The sequence below is a fragment of the Hesperophylax consimilis genome, chromosome 19, assembly GCF_061612785.1.
Source record: "Hesperophylax consimilis isolate HC1 chromosome 19, BYU_Hcon_1.0, whole genome shotgun sequence".
NCBI lineage: Eukaryota > Metazoa > Arthropoda > Insecta > Trichoptera > Limnephilidae > Hesperophylax > Hesperophylax consimilis.
This window is the reverse complement of record NC_142854.1, coordinates 32,602,016-32,625,213: the sequence shown is the minus strand read 5'-3', so window position 1 is coordinate 32,625,213 and position 23,198 is coordinate 32,602,016. Positions and strand designations below refer to the sequence as shown.

Sequence of the window (23,198 nt, the reverse complement as noted above, 5' to 3'; positions counted from 1 at the left end):
ATAACCAATTCTGTTCCTTTGAGCTTATAGAAGTTAAATTTATTTTGTTGTACCAACTCTATTATTGATATCGAATTGTACGCTATAAACGGACACTTAATTTCAACAATTTGATCATCGTCAACCAAGCCATCGGGCGTGTCACCTGTATATGGAATTTCACAATCAATGAAAAAATTTCACAATTATGAAAAAATTAAAGCTCTGTAAAAGTGGTTCAAAAACTAACTATCAAAGTAATTCTGAAAAAACAACCAACATTCTCTTCAGCATCATTGTTCAAAATTTTCGAAGTACCAAAAATTGAAGACCTCTATAAAAAAGATGCAATATTACAAAAATATAAAGAAACTGTAATAAAAAAACTTAAATTTAACTCATCCTTAAGGCATAATTTTAACATCCAAATTCCTCTATTTTCAACACAACAAATGCACAATAATTACATTTACAAAGGCATAAGATATTTTAATAGTCTTCCCGAAGAAGTGAAAAAAATACCAGATTTTATTTTATTCAAAAAGAAGGTCAAATTTATCTTTAAAAAAAATTAATATCACCTTTCAAATGTTATAAACTTCAATTCATGTTACAACCAAAATTAACGTCACAATTCTTTTTTAAGTTTATATTATTTATTGTACTGTATTTATGTTAATTACTGATATAAACATGAAATAACTGTGAAATAACTCCTACGCCAAGCTCAAGAGCTAGCACTATTCATTGGAGTAGAAATTCAATAACATATGTTTTTCACTATTACCTACTATTACCTACCTAATTTTATGTACAATGTAACAACGTTATAAGTTCACATGGGCGTATGGTAATACCAAATTGTGATGACAACTGTTTTAATGCTTTCATTTCATTATTGATACCATGCCTGATGGATTGTTGAAAGTATGTTGCCTGTTGTATGCTGATGATGCGGTGCTGATTGCTAATAGTATAGAAGATCTACAGTCTCTCGTGTCTAGGATGAACGAAGTATGCATGAAGAATGAGTTAATGATGAATGTAAGTAAGTCTAAAGTAATGGTGTTTGAAAGAGAGAGTACGAAAACAGTGTGCAATATAATTGTGAATGAGGAATACTTGGAGCAGGTTGATGAGTTTGTGTATTTAGGAAGTATGTTTACGAGAGATGGCAAGGCTGACAGAGATATTGAAAGAAGGGTAAATGCAGGTAATTCCGTTAATGGAGGACTGAACGCCGTTGGCGCTAACAAAAAACTGTCCAAAGAAGCGAAGTTAGCAGTCCACAACGGAGTGCTGGTACCTACCTTAATGTATGGAAGTGAGGCATGGAACTGGCAAAGAAAGGATGAAAGTAGATTGAATGCTGTTGAAATGAGATCCCTGAGGCGTATGTGTGGTAAAACCATGTTTGATCGTGTGAGGAATGTGGAGATCCGCAAAGAGTGCAAGGCTGATGTAAGCGTAATGAGTAAGATTAAGAAAGGGACGCTTAGATGGTTTGGGCATGTAGAGCGAATGAGCGAAGATAGGAGTGTAAGGAGGATATATGATGCAAATGCGAATGGTAGCAGAAGTCGGGGACGCCCGAGGAAGACATGGCACGATCAAGTGAATCAGATACTCGAGTCGGGCCATGTCAAGAGTCAGAATAATAGAAGAGAATGTATGAGACGATGTATGAATGTGAATGAGGCAAGAAGTGTGTGCCAAGACCGAGTTGTTTGGCGGTCCGTCCTCTCTGCCTACCCCTGCGGGGAAACGGCGTGATGGTTAGTTAGTTAGTTAGTTAGCCTGATGGATTGTACATTAGAAAGGTCTTGTTTGTAAAGTAAACTTTTAACGATTGAAGTTCCCGTTGTTTCTCTTTTTTGATATTTTTTCCAAAATTTGAGGCGGTTATAAGGTTCCTTCGCAATTCAAGCCATTCACTAAAATCGCGTTGAAGAATTGTGTCTCTTTCTGTTATAATCCTTTCTTCTTCAGTTTTTTTAAGGTTTTTGAGAAACGTTTCTTTTAACTGCTGGAGTTGTTCTAGAGCCAAGTCAGGTTTTTGACATTGATCACCATAATGTTTGTCTTCTTGAGCAGACCGTGATTTATTAAATAATTTACGACGAAGACAATTTCGGTTTAGGAAATTTTATTTAATTCTTCTGTCTGCAAATTCTTTAGCTTTGCTACTAGGACTGTGCCCCAATATTGCTTTGTGGAGACTGTAAATGGGTCTCTCGGTATTGAATGAAACGACTGCTGCAGAACAACGGCTCTGGTAAAACTGTGGAAGACTATAATTAACCATTTTTCCCCCCAACAAACTTTGCTATTACACTCGCGATTACCTACTGTCTACATCGTGGATCAAACTTCTTGCGTTCGATGCAACAGTCCCGACAATAAACTGTACTCTACACCACAAGGCAGAACCAACAAGCTTTTTGACAAGGTTATCACTCTGACAATAATGACTTTGGCATTCTTCATGTTGACTGAAAGCGTGATTGTAGCTGACGTCTACGTATAATTTATTAATTCTATTTGACAAGTTCTCAGAGACTTGTTTATGTTCTCGAATGGCATGACAAATCACCTTTCTTATGGCCGTTGTGTGGTGATCATTTTTCGCTGAAATAAGGGATACTTTGTGTCTTTCGTTAAAGCAGATAGTTTATTGCACATATTTCTAAGTAAATGATAGCGACACTCAATCTTTCCGATGGTATGGTTCGGATTTGGTCTCGTTTGGATAAGCTTATGATAGGTATTACTATCTCAGTCCGCTATTAGTCGCCCATATATCAATTTATGCGATTCAACGGAACTCTTGAACCCCTCTAGAAGAATTTCAGCTTCCATTCCAGTTGAAGGCCCTGCATAATTTTTGAAGCAAGCATGTTTTTTGGGCAATGTTCGTCGGTTCAGCTCTAGCACAAATACAACACTATTTATTTTTTACGCCGAGATACAAAACTTCTCCAAATCTTCTGCCAATAATCCCTGCCGCACCCGAGAGGGCTGTATAATTTGATCTATATGATCGTTTCGACCAACACCCATCCGCGATCACATCTATCATTGCTACTCCGTCCTTCATACAACCTTCTTCGATAGCAGCTTGACGCTCCCGTTCCGCTGTGGCATCCATGGCGAGTAATGCACATTTCTCCCACTCCCTTGACACAGACACATTTGTCTTATCATATATTGTTTGAGACATCGGGGCTATATTGACAGCCGTCACAAATTCAGAGAGTTGAGCAAGACCAATTCCTGCAGGAGTCATCCTCGATACTGCTGCTACATTGATGTCCATGGTATTTTTAGGGTTTGGGTCACACGTATGAACTAGTACTGTATCAAAATATAACTAGCCGTTGGAAACGATAGTTATATTGTTTCAACGTCCAACGCTGTTGATAATAATTAGCGCCAATAGTTGAAATATAATACCTACTTGGGAATATTATTCAACGCAGTCAACGATTCAACTGCCTAATAAATAAAAGGGTTAAGAGTTTGCACTTCGTGAACAACATTACTCGATATTTCAAATGGTATTTTAGTTATGTAACTCCTGCTAGACGTTTTTCTTTTATTTTTCCATCCAATACGGCCGATACACAGCGCCAATGGACAATCAAATTTATCAACGACTAGCAAAAAATAACCAACGTCGGCCGCCTAGCTACGTTTTGTACCTATTGTTTTCAACAGTTTGGCTTGTTAAATCAAAAGGGTCAAGAGATTACACTTCGTGAACGATATTATGCCTAATTTGAAATGGTCTTTTGGTAATGTACGTACCTACTGCACGTTTTTTTTTTATTTTCCCATCCAATACGGCCGATACGCAGCGCCAAGGGACAATCTAATTTATCAACGACAAGTAAAATATATCTTCAATGTCTTTAATATTTCAACAGGGTAATGTTTTTAACACCGAAACCAACGTCTTCCAACAGTTTCAACTTTATTATAGGATTATTATCACGTGTATGGGGCATAGAGATAATAATAATACATCAATGATCCGGAGAACCACCCGTTAATGGGGATCCCCTAATACGATTTTGATCTATTTTTTGTTTGTTTTTTGTTGGTATCGTGTCGATCTCCTATACGTTTAGTTTGATTATACTGGCTTGTAGATGTAAAAATACATAAGTGTTCGATATAAATTTGATGACTAAACTAATTTCTAAGTGAATAATAATTATTAGTGTAAGTGTCGTAGTGTGATTGAACTTTGAACTGATGATAAATATTAAACAGGGTGATTTATTACTCTAATCCCAACACTGTTAATATGTTTAAAAATATAGTTCACGAACTTTTTTAAGGGGGATACCTACTCCCTTGGAAGAACAAGACTATACGCAAGATATTTCTGAAAATCAAACAGAATCTTCAGACGAACCGTTATCATTTTGGAATGAATTAAATTCAGTAGTCGAAAAAATTATGCCAGTGAATAATCCAAATAACAAATTCCGCAAAGAACTGGACATGTATCTCGAAATGGGTCTTCTTGATAGAAAGAGTTGTCCCCTGAAGTGGAGTGAGGAACATAGAGTATATTTTCCTAATTTGAAAAAATCTTCATTGAACAATGCGGTATTGTAGCAACATCCGTTCCTTGTGAACGAATTTTTTCCAAAATTGGACAAATTATATCCGACCGCAGGTGCAATCTTAAGGCTGGAAAAGTGCGACAGCTGGTGTTTTGAATATGGATTCGAAAATATAGAAATGCGTTAAAAAACAATCTGTAAATAACCTTTAAATGACTTTATAACCGTAAATGTTGTACATAAATAATTTGATGTGTAAAAACTTCTGAACTGGGCTAAAAAAAGTGGGACCTTAAATAGACTGAGCTTGGAGTAAACCTATCAAATAATGTAAGTCTAACGTAACGTCTAATCTTATTAATTTTTCAAAACTGGACATTATATTCTTACAAATAACTAAGCTGAATAAGCATCGAAATTCGAAATACTTGGAACGTAATTTTTTATAACGTTTAATGCTTTATGATAATTTGAATATGTGTAGATATTAGTAAATTATCTAAAAAATATAATAACACATCACATTTGTGATGTCCACTCCTCCTTCGACTGCATTATTTTTATCAAACCTAGAAAAGCAAAAGCAGCATTGAAAGTGGATAGCATTTATTTGGTGGCCAATACTACTATTAAAGAATGATAAAAAGTGTGTGTTAGCCGAAGATAGATTTGTTCAAATGAGGCAGAAACTTTGTAGATCCGTAATTCATCTCTCCGGAACACATTTGTTATCGTTTGTAAAATAACATACCTATTGTCATTGCAATGCAAAAGACCACTTCGGTTAGTAGGTTTCTTGTTTTTACTCTTGTTTATGTAGACACGTCTTTGCATATGTATATCGAATTTATTGTATTCAAACATAAAGTTCAAGGTACAAGTTTTACACAAAACAACAGTTTTTCGAGACACTTTTTAACTCCTCCCTTTCCTCAAAAGACCCCCACACAGCATCCTCACAGATGACACAGGCTTTTAGGGAAATTATTTTTTTCAGTGACTCCTGTCAATCTGTCCAATCATTATTCAATGGTCAATTCAAAACGAACTTACTCGGCATTTCCAGTAACCAATGCATTATATATACTCGTATCTTCAAATAAACGCATTCTGAAATAAATTAAAAGTACAAATAAGTATGTAGCTATAAAACAATAGAAAAAATATTTTTTAGCAGAAGTTTAATGCATTTTTTATACAGAGTTGTCCCTTAACGATAATTTCTGATACTGAAGTTTGCTTGTTATTTTTTTTTGCGTAGACTGTTTTTTTTAAATTAAATGAAAATATAATTTTACAAATAAATATGTAAATTTTATAAATTTATACGTAAGAGTTAAATTTATTATTAATATTTAAAAAAACTGCTTGACTCATTAAATAAATAATCGTCCCACAGTTTAAGATTCCTCAACTCCCCGGTGCAAAAAACAAAAAACACGAGAGAAAAAACTTACGTGAAAGCTCGCTTAGTAATGGGTCGCAAAATTCTAGACGTTGCATAATTTTATGATTTGACATTCTGACGGCGAAAAGTATCGTCGGGATATATTTTGGGGTATTACGCCGTGTTGCGCTTTAGATAACATTTCGGGCAGCTTAGCATTGTCCATCGTCAGGGCAGATGTGTAGATTGTGGTGAATTTTGTGTTTTTGTATACAGAAAGTTACCCCAAAAAGAAATCACGATAATTATTTTGGCTTGTATAATATTCCTCAACAAACTAACTAACTTACTAACCATCACGCCGTTTCCCCACAGGGGTAGGCGGAGAGGACGGCCCGCCAAACAACTCGGTCTTGGCACACACTTCTTGCCTCATTCACATTCATACATCGTCTCATACATGCTCTTCTATTATTCTGATTCACTTGGTCTTGCCATGTCTTCCTCGGGCGTCCCCGACTTCTGCTACCATTCACATTTGTATCGTCTATTCTCCTTACACTCCTTTCTTCGCTTATTTGCTCTACATGCCCAAACCATCATTCCTCAACAATAAAAATCGCAATATTCCTCAACAATAAAAACTAAATAAAAAAACTTACCCGGAAATTCCAGTTTCCAATGCATTTGAATTAGAAATATCACCCAATGTATGAATTCTGAAATAATAAAATAGGTATAATTTTTAGTACATAATATACTAGTAAATATTTCAAATACTTATTTTCAAAATAATAATAAATATACGATGTAACATAAACTGAAATTGGTTTCTTCTTACCGTTTAGATTGCAACATGGGTTAAAACTTTTGGAGATATAATTTTTTTTTAGAAATTCGACACTTTTTTTGTTTATTTCCCATTTAAAAAAAAAATATTACTTAACTGAAAATGCACCTAAAATAAGTTAATCAAATATTTGAAATTAAATATTATTTACAATAAATTACGTAATTTTAGATGCCAAAAATACTAGAACAAGTCCACCAAGCTTGCCGTCTGGACGGCGAATGGCGATTGTTTGAAATAGACTTATGCAAATCCGAATGTTAGAGAGAGCGCGCTAATATTTAAAACGATTAGAACGAACAGACGTAAGCGACTGCTGTGAACATATTCTATGAAACACGACTCATTTGAAATAAAGCAAAAATCTCTCTACAATGTTTTAGTTGCATTTAAACATACACTCTGAATTTTGTCGTGCCTGTAACATATTAAATAGCAGAACAAAACGTGTTTTTAATAATTTTCGGAGCTTACTTTGCGATTTTTTTCTATCGAGGGAATTTCAAATAACGGTTCGGCAAAACAAATGTATGGATATTATCTTCAAAAACAACATTTTTTTTTTGGAACTCCAAGACTTAAGGATTTAGCGAGAAACTTGCTATAAAATCGGTAGAAATTGAAAATGCCGGGGCTTAAGCCTGTGTATTCATTATTATTGTAAAACGCCTTAAAGGTGATTTTATACTTAAACGGCGCCACACAAATTTTCAATTTTTTTTCATCATATAAATATAAATCGGAGCTTTAAAAATAGTAAGATAATTCAAAGGATCTCGAAACACAATAAATCTTTAGAAATGTGTAAAACAATAGACGACGAGTCCTTTTTAAAAATGATTTTACATTGGAACACATGGAGTAGGATTTATATTTATTACACAATAAAGACTACCTTGTAAAGAGTAGAGGTCATAAAACCTTCTTACCACATTTAGCTCCGTTACAAGTGTTCCAGTGTTTGAGATATCGGCGAACCATTGCGTCTTACCATTCAGTTGGGCATGGGTTACAAAAGTGGGTTAATGAAGAGATTGGAAATAGATGTAGGTAAATAAACAAAATGAAAAATATAAAAATTAAATGTACGAAAAAAACGTTTTTATCGACATTCTATTAGCTCTGCGATAAATACTTATTTTTCTAAATCATAATTCTTGACCACAAAAAAAGGAACAAGTAAGAAACAAACGAACCCATGAGATTGTTATTATTCTTTCTTTAATGTTAGGTACTAAATGTACAAAATGATGAAAACCTTTCATTGTCATTCTATTACGTTTACCTCTGTCTTGTTTTAAACATCACAAGTACAATCTCTCAAAGAATCATTTATTGTATCATTTAAATAAACAACAACTTTGTCTGCTGCTATATCAAAGATCCAGAGGAATAGGCAGAGTGGATGAATCGCCAAGCAACTGTGTTTTGGCCCCCAATCCTTGCTCCATCCATATTCGAAAATAATCTCAGATACTCTTTCATTATTACAACATTTAACATGATCCACAATAAGTGTTCATTTTTGCGTCATACGTTCCCCTGACACTGCATGAGCCCAACTATTCAAGCTCCCCTTTACTTATATTTTTCATTATGAGCAATGCATTCCTTTTGGAAGTCTTGATGAACTGCCAGTGAAAGGGTGTAATATGAATGTATGTAATGTGTTTTCTTTTCCATTTTAATTATTTTTTGTTTTCTCTACATATAGCCCTAGTATTAAGAAGCTGTTTCGTTAATTATTATTTTTAAGCTTTTATGTTTTAACTATACTTGAACATATTTCAATACTGTTGTGTTTTTGTAAATATTGTAGACATCCTGCAGCCACTACTCTCAGTAAAATGCCTCACTGTTTGTGATTTATTTCAATTAATTAATTGACTGCGCGATTAAAACAGCAACGACGTTTTGTTATTTCAATTTTTAGTACGAAAGTGCAGTACAAAGAATGCAAGGCTGATGTAAACGTAATGAGTAAGATTAAGAAAGGGACGCTTACATGGTTTGGGTACGTAGAGCGAATGAGAGAAGAAAGAAATATAAGGATATATGATGCAAATAAGAATGTTAGCAGAAATCGGGTACGCCCGAGGAAGACATGGCACGATCAAGTGAATCAGATACTCGAGACAAGCCATGTCAAGAGTCAGAATAATAGAAGAGTATGTATGAATGTGAATGGGGCAAGGAGTGTGTGCCAAGACCGAGTTTTTTGGCATCCTCTCTGCCTACCCTTGCGGGGAATGGTTAGTCAGTTAGTTAGTACGATATTTTACAATAATGTAGAATTTGGCATGTATTATAAAATGTTATGTACAAAAAATTAGAAAAAAACTATGTATTTATGACCACCCTGTACAGGGCTGTAACGGGCGATAAGTTGAAAAAATTTTCTGATAAAATAATGAAAAACTATTAACCTGTTGCATTTTCCATGTATTTTTTTATTGTTTTCTATAGCGTACATATTAAGGCACTGTGTTTGTTGAAATTTTCCAGAAAACCACTAAAATAACTTTGTAAATAGCAAAATCACAAGCGAAGACATTTACTTTTTTTGCGCTAACGAACGAATGTATGGTAAAACAGCAATCACGTGGTCTTCCCGCTGTGCTGCCATTGGCTGCTTTGTCTATTAGAGTAATACGCCCGTAATGGAGAGTTTGAATTTCATACATAGGCTAACAAACTGCGTTTTGAAAACACATTAAATTTTTTTTTTTTCAATTGGTCTTATAAATACATGCTTTATGAGAACAACTGCATACTTAACTCAATTTCGCCATAAATGGTCTGTTGGACAAAAACGAACAAGAGCGACGTTGACCAACTCTTTTAAAAGAAGGTTCACACTTGTCAATATACTTTCGAGATGTTCAAACTTAAATTGAAAAATTTAAGCGGCTTCAAGTCAAGCAGAGCGCCAGTGTTGTTTTCTCACGGTCTCTGGAGTTGCGGTTTGTCCAACTAACCCTCTAACATCTGCGTATTGTTTATTGTTATAGTTCCAATCATGGACCTAAAAAGCCCTGGATAGAGCATTAGTGCGATTTCAGAATTATTTTATATGCCATTGAAGCAAAATAGGGGATATTGTCAGGCAGCCACCTTGTATGGCAAACTTTTGAAATTATTTTTATTTAAGGCGGTATTTTTGTGTTGTTAATGCAGTTATAACGATCGGTTTATGATTTTTGGGGTATTTGATGAGACGGGAAACGGGACATGTAATTGAAAAATTAAGTACGTTAAGTCATTTTCCATACACCTTCCCCCTTCCCCGCGGCTTCTAATTGTTCTCGAATAGCTCCGTTCAGGGCTTTTTAGGTTTACGGTTTTAATAGTTAAAATATTGCCAAAACGCAACAAATCGTCACCACGAGTTTACTTTTAATTTCGACAGGGTAAATTCAGTTATTACTCAGTTAAGTACCGAGACGTTTTTTATAAAAAATAAACAGATTTTAATTAAAGAACACCATGTAAAATGTGTTCTGACATCTCGTCACTACCGTTATTGGATTGTAAAAATGCGTTAAAATAAAACCATTTCCACAACAATTAAATTGTTTCGTTTAGTTAACTTATCGGGTATTATTGTATACTTTACAGCAACGTTTCCCAACAACTGCCGGTCCGCAGAGAATTCCTGTCCGTCCGCGAAAAATATGGCCCGTCAGATAATCAAACACTGACTAGCTTCGTGCAGACAGCCTGCACAACGCACGTGATCAACTCTCAACAATTAGCTCATAAATAATTATAGGAAAAATAGTTGCAAGATGATATGTTAATTGTGATTTTGAAATATGAAATCAATCAAATCAAATAAATGGATTTTTTCCGAACGTTTCCGGAAACTAAAAACTGTTTTAGAAGGGATATGAAAAACGCATTCAAACTTTATTTTAAGAAAAAAACTAATCATTTTTAAATATTAAAATTTTAAATCCTAACATAAAAAGTTTTAGAACTCGCTTACATTACGTTTATTCGAACTAAATTACTGATAACGAAAAATAAGAAAAGCACGCACTTTTCATTTGACAAACGTATCATCAACGTTATTGTTAACTCACTTATTTTTCGTTTTATATAAACATAATTAATAAAACATCCATAAAGTTTATTTTTTTTTCTAAATTGCGGTCGGAAACATAGATTTTACTGAGGTGCACGATTTGATTCTTCTGGATTTGAGGTGGTTAACTTCTAGATTTGAACATAAAGCGTGGTGTTTTTTCTTTCTAACGGTGCACGGTTTAGATCGTATTTCTCACCATGACAGTAAGAGAGACAACGAGAGCTGTTCCCAAAAACAAACAATTTAGCCGAGGGGATAAAATTTGCTTTGTCAAAAGCTTATGAAAAGTCAGAATATATAGAATCTACTTGTGTACGAGACGAATATAGGCTATTATAATAAAATAATGGTTGTGGCAGATCGGCCAGTTACAAAACCGTGTTGTTCTGGAATAATCAGTTCCATGATAACTCAACACATTGACAATTCAACACACTTTGAAAAAGTGATGTAAAGTCATTAGAAACAATGAAATTTTTTTAACCTAACCTAACGTAAGCTACTTAACCCAGTTAATAAAGTTTTTGTTTCATCACTTTCCATGAATTTATATAACTTTTTAAAGATGTGATGAATTATAGGAGATTTCAACCTGGCAGGTATTCGTTGGACCCGCAATGAGCCTAACCAGACTCATTTCTTATCTCCAGAAAATTATAATTATGACATCGGCAACCATCTTGTGAACTTTCTTGCCCTAAATAACCTCAATCAATTCAATGACATTGTAAACAGTAACGGTAGAATCTTAGATCTCGATTTATCCAATTCACATGAACTACAAGTCAGGCAAAGTACCGATATCTTAAGTCGCATTGATGTACATCATCCACCCTTAGAGATTGACTATAGTTTTGATTTAAAATTAACAAAAAATGCTAAAAAATAAAACCTTACTTAAATATGATTTTAACAAAAATGATAACATTCAATTCAATCGGGAATTACAAGAACTAGATTGGGCATTACTATTACCTGAATTCATGTCGGTAGACAATATGGTTTCTATATTTTACACTCATCTGAATCGTATAATTGAGAAATGCGTAACCAAAATTGTAAATTGTAACAAGCAGAATCCCCACTGGTACTCACTGGACTTTAAAGACGTATAAGTTGGATAGTTAGTTACTTTTAGACGTTAAAGTTATTAAGGAAAAAAATAAATTTCGACTTCTCTATAAAAAATATAAAAATCCTCGTGATAGAAATTCTTACGAACTCTTACGCACCCGTTGTTCCAAACTCATTAGTAATTGCTACTTTAAATATATTCAACAAATCGAATCGTGTCTGGTTAATCATAATAGCGTTAAAACTTTTTGAAGATTTATCAAACAAAAGAAAAAAAATAACAGTACCATCCCCCAAAATATGACGTATGGAGAAAAAAAGTCATCCAATGGCGAGGAAACCAGTGAACTATTTGCCCAACACTTTTCATCAGTATATGAGAAAGATAACATAAGAGGCAACGAAGAGACTCAACCTCATCCCGTTTCAATTGATCAATCAAACGGCGTTCTGCACACAGTAAATATTAGTGTGCACGATATAAAAATAGCAATGCTTAACCTCGACCAGAGCAAAGGTCCGGGTCCCGACAAAATTCCTCCTATCCTAATTAAAAAGTTTGCACACAGTCTCGCACTCCCTCTGACTATCATTTACAGGAAATCGTTGTCTTCATCCGTTTTCCCAACAAGATGGAAACAAGCAAATATTGTACCTATACCTAAAAGTGGCGACCTTCACGACGTCACAAACTATAGACCCATCTCCATTCTCTGTTCATTTGCTAAAATTTTCGAAAAAATAATTTGTCCAAGTCTGAATTATCATCTCAAAAATCTTATTACTCCAAAACAGCATGGATTTCTCTCCCAGAAATCTACATCCTCTAATTTACTTTGCTATGTCACTACCTTAACCGAAGCTGTCGATAAAGGTCAACAGATAGACAGCATCTACACTCACTTTAGCAAGGCTTTTGATAAGGTAAATCACAGATTATTAATACATAAACTAAAACGCATGGGTGTTCATGGTACCTTGCTAAACTGGTTTTACTCCTATCTAACTGACCGTGAACAAAGAGTAGTATTTGATGGTTATGAGTCAAGAGGATTAGATGTGCCGTCTGGAGTACCTCAAGGGTCCCATTTGAGCCCGATCTTGTTCCTTGTTTTTATAAATGACTTGTGCGATGTTATTTTGGATTCTCAAATTTTATTGTTCGCCGATGATTGTAAGATTTTTAAAATTATCCACACATTACTTGATTCAATACTTCTTCAAAATTATATCAACAGAGTTTCTAAGTGGTGCATTGACAATAGAATGTTTCTGAATTCTTTAAAATGTGTCCACATAACTTTTACACGTAAACGCAACTCTATCTCAACTCAATATTTTGTCGACGGTACTAAACTCCAGGAAGTCACAACCATTCGGGACCTAGGCGTAATATTTGATAAAAAACTAACTTTCACACCTTATATCGACAGCATTATTTCTAGATCCCTGAAAATGCTAGGATTTATCAAACGAAATAGTAAAAATTTTCAGAATCCCAAATCAAAATAACGCTGTACAATTCCTTCACCCGCAACGTGTTGGAGTACGCAAGTTCTATATGGAGTCCGACCTACAAAGTTCATATTCAGCGAATAGAGCGGGTTCAAAAACATTTTATGTACCACCTAGCGTATTGTGATAAGCGAGCTCGATCACTTCCTCATTACAACGATAGACTAAATTTCTACAATGTACGCACCCTTGAACAGAGAAGACTAAATATTGATTTAAATTTTCTTTTCAAAATTGTTAATGCTCTAATAAACTGCCCTTTTTTACTCTATCAAATTATTTTCAACGTTCCTAGAATTGGTTGCCGACTTAAACATTATATTCCGTTACATATTAAAAAATATAAAACTAAGCTGGGGTTTGACTCACCTTTACCGAGAATGTACCGTTATTTTAACGAGACATATAAAAGTCATCCCATTGATTTGTCAATGTCATCACTGGCCACCTTCAAATCAAACGTAAACAAGACTTAAAGCTACCTATCGTGTTGATCTAAAACATAATTACTGTTGCTGTTATGAAATGTATATGTAAGTGTATGTATGTGTGTATACATGCATGCATGTAGGTGCATATATGTACATTAGACTTTACTTACAGTGTTGTGTTCATCAATGTTGTGTTTGTCTATAATTAGTGATAGTATTAACCAAGTTTAATTAATGTTATTGTATTTCGAGAGCTTTGATATGAATCACTGTTGACAAACCAAAGAAAAAATAAAATAAAATATATATATATATATATATATATATATATATATATATAACATTGTGATGATTTATCCGGTCACCGGATAATCATATGCCTAATTTAAACAGCAATGTTATCTAAGACAATATTTTTTTCGGAATGGTAGACAGTATAAAAATTGGTCTTTATTAAAACACAAATTTTATCGCCCGATTAAACACAAATATGTTTTCAAGAGGAACTGATATACAATGAATACATTCCTTTATGAATACCGGTGGAATTTTGTCAAAACTTAATCCCATTTTATAATGAAGAATTTTTTTTCTTAATGACATGAAGAGAAATGTGACGTGTTGTATATTGAAGATTTAATTTCAGGTATTATTACAATATCACAATTTTGTTGATAAGCACTTAAAAAATATTAAGTAATGAGGTCAACTATTTCCTGATCATTGTCTGCATGCTTACGCCCCGAGTACATTGATCTAGGACACACATTGTGTTCTTTGAGACAATTTACAAAGTTATAAATATATTTTGGATCGGACATTTTTAATCTACGCTTTCGTTAACAAAAATCAGATTTAAAGAAGTAGTGACAATGAGATTTTCTCCACTATGAATGCGTAGGTGAATTTTAAATGTGTTTTTTTTATTTTTATCAGGAGTAGTTACAGAGGCAACACTTCTCGAGTATGGATGAGAATGTGACTTTTTAAATGTACTTTTCGAGAACATGAATAGCTGCAGTAGGAACATGCATAAGGTTTTATTCCAGTATGGGTTCGTAAGTGCACGGTTAAACGTGATTTTTCTGAGCAGGAGTAGTTACAATGGGTACATAAATAAGGTTTTTCTCCAGTATGTATGCGTAAGTGCACTGTTAAATCTGACCTGTTTGAGCAGGAATAGTTACAATGGGGACATGAAAAAGGTTTTTCTCCAGTATGTCTGCGTAAGTGTCTTGTTAAACGTGATTTTTCTGCGAAGGAGTAGTTACAATGGGAACATAAATGAGGTTTTTCTCCAGTATGGGTGCGTAAGTGCCTAGTTAAACTTGATTTGTCTGAGCAAGAGTAGTAACAATGGGAACATGAATGAGGTTTTTCTCCAGTGTGGGTGCGTAAGTGCATTGTCAAACGTGATTTGTCTGGGCAGGAGTAGTTGCAATGGGAACATAAATGAGGTTTTTCTCCAGTATGGGTGCGTAAGTGCCTAGTTAAACTTGATTTGTCTGAGCAAGAGTAGTTACAATGGGAACATGAATAAGGTTTTTCTTCAGTATGGGTGCGTAAGTGCCTCGTTAAACGCGATTTTTCCGAGCAGGAGTAGTTGCAATGAGAACATGAATGAGGTTTTTCTCCAGTATGGGTGCGTAAGTGCATTGTCAAATGTGATTTTTCTGAGCAGGAGTAGTTGCAATGAGAACATAAATGAGGTTTTTCTCCAGTATGGGTGCGTAAGTGCCTAGTTAAACTTGATTTGTCTAAGCAAGAGTAGTTGCAATGGGAACATAAATGAGGTTTTTCTCCAGTATGGGTGCGTAAGTGCCTAGTTAAACTTGATTTGTCTGAGCAAGAGTAGTTACAATGGGAACATGAATAAGGTTTTTCTTCAGTATGGGTGCGTAAGTGCCTCGTTAAACGCGATTTTTCCGAGCAGGAGTAGTTGCAATGAGAACATGAATGAGGTTTTTCTCCAGTATGGGTGCGTAAGTGCATTGTCAAATGTGATTTTTCTGAGCAGGAGTAGTTGCAATGAGAACATAAATGAGGTTTTTCTCCAGTATGGGTGCGTAAGTGCCTAGTTAAACTTGATTTGTCTAAGCAAGAGTAGTTACAATGGGAACATGAATGAGGTTTTTCTTCAGTATGGGTGCGTAAGTGCCTCGTTAAACGTGATTTTTCCGAGCAGGAGTAGTTGCAATGAGAACATGAATGAGGTTTTTCTCCAGGATGCGTTTTCAGGTCCGTTAGCATGTCTAAAAAAATGGTGGAAAAAGTTCATTAAGTAGGTATCTATAATGAAGACAGAAAATTATGAAAACGAATTAAGACAAATAAAAAAATATTTTACCTGCAGCAGTCTCGGTAATATTATCATATTGCTCTAAGCATTCCTTTTTAATATCCGGAACTTCTATGTCTATTTCCGTATAAGAGATTCCACCTCCATCTTCTTCTGGGGGTGTCGGTTTTGCCTTGATGGGTACAGTCTCCACAATGATTCTACCTGGAACAACAAAACAATGAAAAAATGTGTATTTAGAACTTTCAGTGATTTTAAGTCTGTAGATTGTATGAAAACGCTCTATATTTCATTTCATAGAAGTCAAGTAGAATATAATTCAATTATTTGGTCTCATTTATGTAAAGTTTACTCTAACAATAAACGACGAGTACGGCACAAATTTCTTATGTAAGTACAAAAATTTTGAGCTCAAAATTCCAATTGAATACATTTATTAGTTTGAGGCCCCAATTGTATCTAAAAACGTTGTCTGAATTATGGATGTCAATATAAAAAAAAATATGGATGTCAATATATCTGGTTGTAACACAGAAGAGTCATTAACAACTTAATTGACAGCCATGCCATCGTCCCCATTATTAAATGCCATGAACCAACTAGGAATACAGCCATGCTATCGTCCCCATTATTAAATTCCATGTACCGACTAGGAATTCAAGGCAAAATGAAACATTCTTCTTGCAATACATATACAACCAACTATGAGACACACTCAATAACCAATAAGATGCATGATCAAGGCAACAAGTTTGGATTACTATTGTTATATTTTTTGAGACCATTTATAGAACCAAGCGTTATCCAAACAAGCACTTTGTTAAATGCTACTATTATAGTAGCGTTTGTAATGTACTTTGATTTTTCTTATATGTTGTATTGTTCAAGTTACTGTTACACGTTTTACTGATATTGTTTAATGTTATTTTATGCTTTAAAACCATTGTGTATAGTTTTCGATAGCTCATTAGGTATATTCTGATTTCATAATACATATTAAAGCCTAGCTGGGCGAAAAACTAAATAAAATAAAGACTTGCTTGCATTACACTAAAAAATCGTGTTGGGTTGGTTTTATGTGCATGATTTTTATTTGTATTTTTTGTTGGATTGAATTATATTGTTAAACAAAGTTCCTCCTGATAAACTACTTGCAGTTGGTTGTCTTAGATAACATTGCATACAAAACAAAATATTGGACAGGTATAATATATCGACATAAATCTATACTAAATGATTTATTTAGTAATTATACCAGGATTTTTAATTAAATTCACAATTTTAACACAATCAGTCTTCATTTTTGGGTAAAATCAATTTGCAAGTATGTCATGTATTTATAGGCAGTTCAATAAGTCAGACAATGTAATAAACGTTAACAACCCCTTCACGGGTTCACTGAGGAACAGGTTACACCTGTATCGATCGTCCGAACGAAAAGTAATATGTTCCGTTTCACTCTCTGAGTTAGCTGATCTCCGAAGCGAATAAAAAGTGTATAATTATAATTCTTCCCGATTTTAATGTTCGAATAGATGTTGCCAAGCCTTCAGTTTTATAGATTCAAGTCGTTAAATTTAAACAATTATTTTTCCATTAGTTTGGTGATGTCGTGTATTTTGTTTGATTGTGTCTTTTGTGAAGTTGATAGAATAATGGCATGTGATGGTAGTTTCAAATATTACAGATAGGTGGTGTTTTTTTTAATCATTATTTTTTTTTATGCGGTTGAGGCACTTATTTGGTATTCCCTTTTTTTAAGTGCAAAAATATTAACCATTTCTTTGTTATTTATTTTTTTCTACTAACAGACTACTGTTCAATTATGCAATACATATAACATGAAATGATAAAAACTAAAAGTTACAGAAAGTGAAGGGTATATACGCAATCAATGAATGAAGCAAAGCAAAAGCATTTATTTTTTTAAATTTTTTTTTATCATTTACACCCGCTAAACTGCCAAAGCAGTTTGTCAGCAGAACATTTTGTCAGCAGGACATATTATTTATAAATTACAGAGAATAATCAAGTAAGAGCCTGAACAAAGTTGCGTTAGATGGAATCACAGTAAAAAACATTATTCAGTAAATAAAATCTCAATTAATTTGATTTTAGAAAATATTTGTTACTTTGTTTAAAAATGAAAACAAATCTTTTACCACAAGATTCAGGATAAATTGTAGAAAATCAAAAGGGTCCACAATTTTTAACATTTTAATTTTGAATGCTGGTGGCTTTCTAGTGTTACTTCAAACCTTTTAGACCTAGAAACAGTTTCGAGACATTCTGTTGATGATTCCGTATGTGTATTACCAAGGCAAACGTGACTGAAGGTGAATAGTTACATAAAGAGGATAAAACAAGTCTTCTGTGACTAAGCATACGACGTGACGCTTTGAAGATAACTTTAGAGTGAAAATGAATAGATGCAGTCGAGACATGAAAATGGTTTTTCACAACTGTGGGTAAAAATCAAAGTCGGGAAAGCCAAAATACCCGAATAAAAAAAACATCATGCATCAAAAAGATAAATTCTCTACTGTGAGCAAATGATTTTAATAAACCTCTTCGAGAACATGAGAAGTTGCAGTTAGAAGAAAAAAAATGTTCTTCTCCACTGTGAATCTGCATTTGTTTTTTTAAACCTCACCTTTGAAAACAAGAATAGTTGCATTTGGCACATGAAGACGGTTTTTCTCCACTTGGAATCGGCATTAGTTTCTTTAAATTTCCCCTTTAAGAACAAGAAAAGTCGCAGTCGGGACATGAAAAAAGTTTTTTATATATGTATATGTGAATTTTTAAATATCCCTTCCCACAACATGAAAAGTTATGGTCGGTCCACGAAAAGGGTTTTTCACTACTGAGGGCTTTTTGAGAACTCGGATAGTTGCAGACGAGACACGAAAGAGGTTTAGCTCGACTGCGAGTCAGCATGTGACGCCGTAAATATGTGTTTCTAGCACATGAAGATGTACAGTTGGAATATGAAAAAGGTTTTCTTCTACTATGCGAACGCAAGTGCTGTTCTAACGTTAGTTCATGAGAGCAAAATTAATTACAATGGCGACGAGAGTATCGTTTTTCACCAGGATGCTTCATCAAGTTTGTTAATAAGTCTGAAAAGGATAACAGATAAGCACAAGTACAGAGGATTTACATAAACGCTAAAATTGGGAAAGCGCGCATTATTAATTTAAATAAACCAAAAATCTGTTTTACCTGGTGTCTGGATAATTCTTTCAGAGCGCTCTAAGAATTCCTTTTTAACATCCGAGAGTTCTATGTCCATTTCCGTAAAGGGAATACTAGCTTCACCCTTTACACGGCTTCCCGGTTCTGCTTTGATGGGAACATTCTCCAGATAAATGCTACCTGAAAAAATAAAAGAATAATACTATATTGAAATACCGAGTCGAACTATGCATTACATTAAAAATTACAGTCGTTTCTCTCCGAGAAAGTATAGTTATCCCACATTGTTTTAATTAAAGAAACTTGCTTCACGATCGATTCATCCAGAGTAAAATGACTATTCTTACTGGAGTACAAGACCGGTTTTAACTGAAGGCTGATCATGCATAAGAGCATTCAACAGGATTAAATCATAGTTAACACGCGGAGCAAGCAAATGACTATTCTCCGAATTTGAGAATGGTTTCCTTCGATGAATACATATATTTGTATAAAAAACAAAGACAGGCCGCCCGCCCCCAGGCCACGCTCATCCGATATGGATTATAATCATTACACAGTATTTTTGTGTTATTTTCCCTCAAGTGCGCTTTACTAATAAAGTATTCGTGCAATTACAGCCGTGTAGCAGCATAAGTGATCAAATATATTTTTATTTTATTTGTTTTTTTGCTCAGCTAGACTTTTAATAGTACGCTGTAGAAAACATGCACAGGCAACGTTCAACTTCCAGCTATTAGCAAATATTTCCGAGTCATTTGGGCAATCATATCAACATCGTATATAATAAAATAGAAGATATTTTTTTTAAATATCCAGGAGAGGCTCGGAGGTCCTCGTGTGAAGTGGAAAACTTCCCTTTGAGTAGCCTATTACTACTATGAAACGTCTAAGCTATTCGTGTTTTTTTACATTAACTCTAAAAAGCAGGGAAATTATTTTCCCCGAGGCCTATGTCATATTTAGGGATGCTGTGTAGGGGGTCTTGAAGACAGGAGAGTAATATATATTTTGATTAAACTTTTATTTAAACCTGTAGCTAATACTGTAAATACGAGTTTACAAAAATATTATTGAGGAAATTTGGCTTATCCATCGTTTCATGAATTCTTTCAGAAGGCTTAAAGTATTCCTTTTTAATACAAGGAACCTTGAGATCCATTTCAGAATATGAAATTTCACTTGGTTTGTTAGTGACCACCTTGAGATTTGAAGGCTCCGTTGAACTCCAATTCACCTGTATAGAGACAATCTGGTAGCAATTTTGTGAAAAGAAAAGTTTACTAATGGAGTGTACTTATTGATGCAGTTAAGACGAAAATAGACTAAAACAAAAGTAGATGATAATTAATGAAAATATTTATAAACACTTGGAAATAAATTAAAAACATCATATAGAACCAATCGAATACTTCGAATACTTATTGTAATAAATTTATCATTAATAACTATTAAACATTTAACCAGCATATTTAAGATATTAAAGATAAAACTAAAAAGTAACTAACCGTCACGCCGTTTCCCCGAAGGGGTAGACAGAGAGAACATACCTCCAAACAACTCGGTCTTGGCACACACTTCTTGCCTCATGCACATTCATATATCTTCTCATACATACTCTTCTATTATTCTGACTCTTGACATGGCACGACTCAAGTATCTAATTCACTCGATCGTGCCATGTCTTCCTCGGGCGTTCACGACTTCTGCAACCATATAAAGATAAAATCTCCCTGCTAGCCGGTTATCATATATGTTACCAAATAAAATGTTAAAAGGACTATATTATAGCTTCGTACATTAACATTTAAAATACTCGATTGAAATTTGAGAATGAAACATAAATGAACTACAGGTAAAACAAAACAAAGTAATCAAAAAGCTATTTCACTTCAAACCTTTAACATCCACAAAAATGATAAATGGAAACAAAACTGTTTTCATAAAGAAAACTATATGAATATAATACCTACATGTCTCCTTAAATACAAAATAAATAATAAACGCATTTATACAAATACATAATTCATTAAAACGTCCCAAATACATACACACTTTACACAGCAACAGTATTGGTTACGAGGTGGGCGACATATATAATTGCCTTCCAGACAAAATCAAAAACGAAAAAGGGGAGGTACATTTAAAAGAACATTGTTTACTTTTATTCACAATTAGCAAACAATTACAGTGAAAAATACTGTTATTTAATCTATTTACGTGTGAAGTAATTAAAAAATATATATTTTAGTTTTTTCTAGTTAAATAAGTGAATTTTTTTTTTTTAAATGCGATGAAACTCAAACAGTGCTCCTCACGGGACCCAGAAACAAGCCCAAAGGAAGGAGGAAAAATGGCAAAAGCACAATGGACACATGGCGAGTGCTCGCGTAATCTATATATATATACTGACTCCGCTTTAAAATAATCAAATACATCAACGAATGCAGACCTCTTCAAGGTAGGCATTAAAGAAGTCCCTACCACCACACTCTTCCCAAACCCACTTCAAAACGTTGCTCAACCTAAGGTTAGAGAGTTTCCCGTCTGCCTAACGCACAGAAAAGACGTTCCAGTGAGATGTCAGGTTTATATCATAAAACTAAAATAACAACCCAGCAGAACAGCAAATTTTGTAGAATCTAATTGTAGGTATGAGCAATACGAGAATGCAGATACGGCCTGAAAATAAAATAAACGAAAGTAACATAATCCAGTAGAATAGCGTATTATGAAGAATCGAGATGTAGGTATGAACATGTTGATACGTAAAAAAAACCTGCAGTTTTATTTGCAATTGAATTTTGGGTCTGTATAACAATAATTGTTGTGTTCCAAAAAAAGACAACAAAATACCTGAATTCGTTTCGGTAATGGATTCCGGGCTTTCTTTTTTCATTAAAGGATAGTCTTTATCGATTTTCGTATATATCATAGCAACACTTTCTTCGGCACTTGTGCCTGGCTCTAACTTGAGGGCGGTGGAATTCATGATTTTAAGTAAGGATCTTGTAGTTCTGTTTTACTTTAACTTTAATGAGGATTTCTTGAGAATAGGGTTCATTGTTTCAGGTCAAGACGTACAAATTGATTAAAGGAAGAAAACCAAATGACATAACCAACAAAAAAATGACAAGCATTCAACGGAAGTAGTTCCATAGATAATACGGAAAAGAAAATAATTTTTGGGATTATGGTGAAATCTAAGTGTTGCCATATCTTCAGTAATATTCAAGTATTTTTTTGAAGAATTTTTTTAACGCACGTACGTTTTATAGTATTCATTTGCAATTTTCGTCGGCGGCATTTATTTTTACTCGGGAGATATTTATCAATTTGTATTGATATTACAGGCGACTAATTATTGCTGATAATAATTTATAATACAAATGAAGTTAATACAAATAAATGAATAATTGAAAACAAATAATATGAGAATACAAAAATTTATAAAAAAATAATGTAAAAAACTTGCCCTAGAACCTTTCTTAAGTTTATTTTATTTCCAGAACTCTGACAAACTAGTTAAGTGCCTACTAACTAGTGATGTGCAGCACCGAAACATTTATATGTTTGACCCCCTTGAGGTGATTTTGCACAAAAACGGCGCTATACAAATCATCCAAATATATATGTTTATTATTATTTTATTGAGAACGAAACATCAAAAGAATCGAGTGATTAATTGATGTAATCGCACGGGGTTCAGTAGCTGCGGACAGATGCTGCTTTTTTTGTTTTCCGAAGATGGTGGGGGGGATATGAATATTGTACATCCATTGGGCCGCATTTTGGTAATAA

The 23,198-nt window shown here is 34.0% G+C and overlaps 1 protein-coding gene across 1 annotated transcript; it reads right to left on the bottom strand.

Moving 5' to 3' along the window:
- Positions 1-3,072: 3,072 nt before the first annotated feature.
- LOC149415161 (uncharacterized) lies at positions 3,073-22,606 on the bottom strand. The gene is made up of 5 exons (XM_089643021.1): positions 22,254-22,606; positions 19,425-19,577; positions 16,248-16,403; positions 16,069-16,152; positions 3,073-3,155 (listed from the first exon to the last, which is right to left on the bottom strand). The coding sequence occupies exons 1-5, from the start codon at positions 22,387-22,389 to the stop codon at positions 3,073-3,075; spliced, it is 612 nt and encodes a 203-aa protein (XP_089499147.1). The 5' UTR covers positions 22,390-22,606.
- Between the last annotated feature and the right edge of the window lie 592 nt (positions 22,607-23,198).

Bases quoted from the DNA above. Each gene is read 5' to 3' on its own strand.
- LOC149415161 (XM_089643021.1), bottom strand. From the start codon at position 22,389: ATGAATTCCACCGCCCTCAAGTTAGAGCCAGGCACAAGTGCCGAAGAA. The intron at 19,578-22,253 runs GTATTTTGTTGT...TTATTTTTTCAG, and splicing joins CATTACCGAAACGAATTCAG to GTAGCATTTATCTGGAGAAT. The intron at 16,404-19,424 runs GTAAAACAGATT...TTGTTGTTCCAG, and splicing joins AAGAATTATCCAGACACCAG to GTAGAATCATTGTGGAGACT.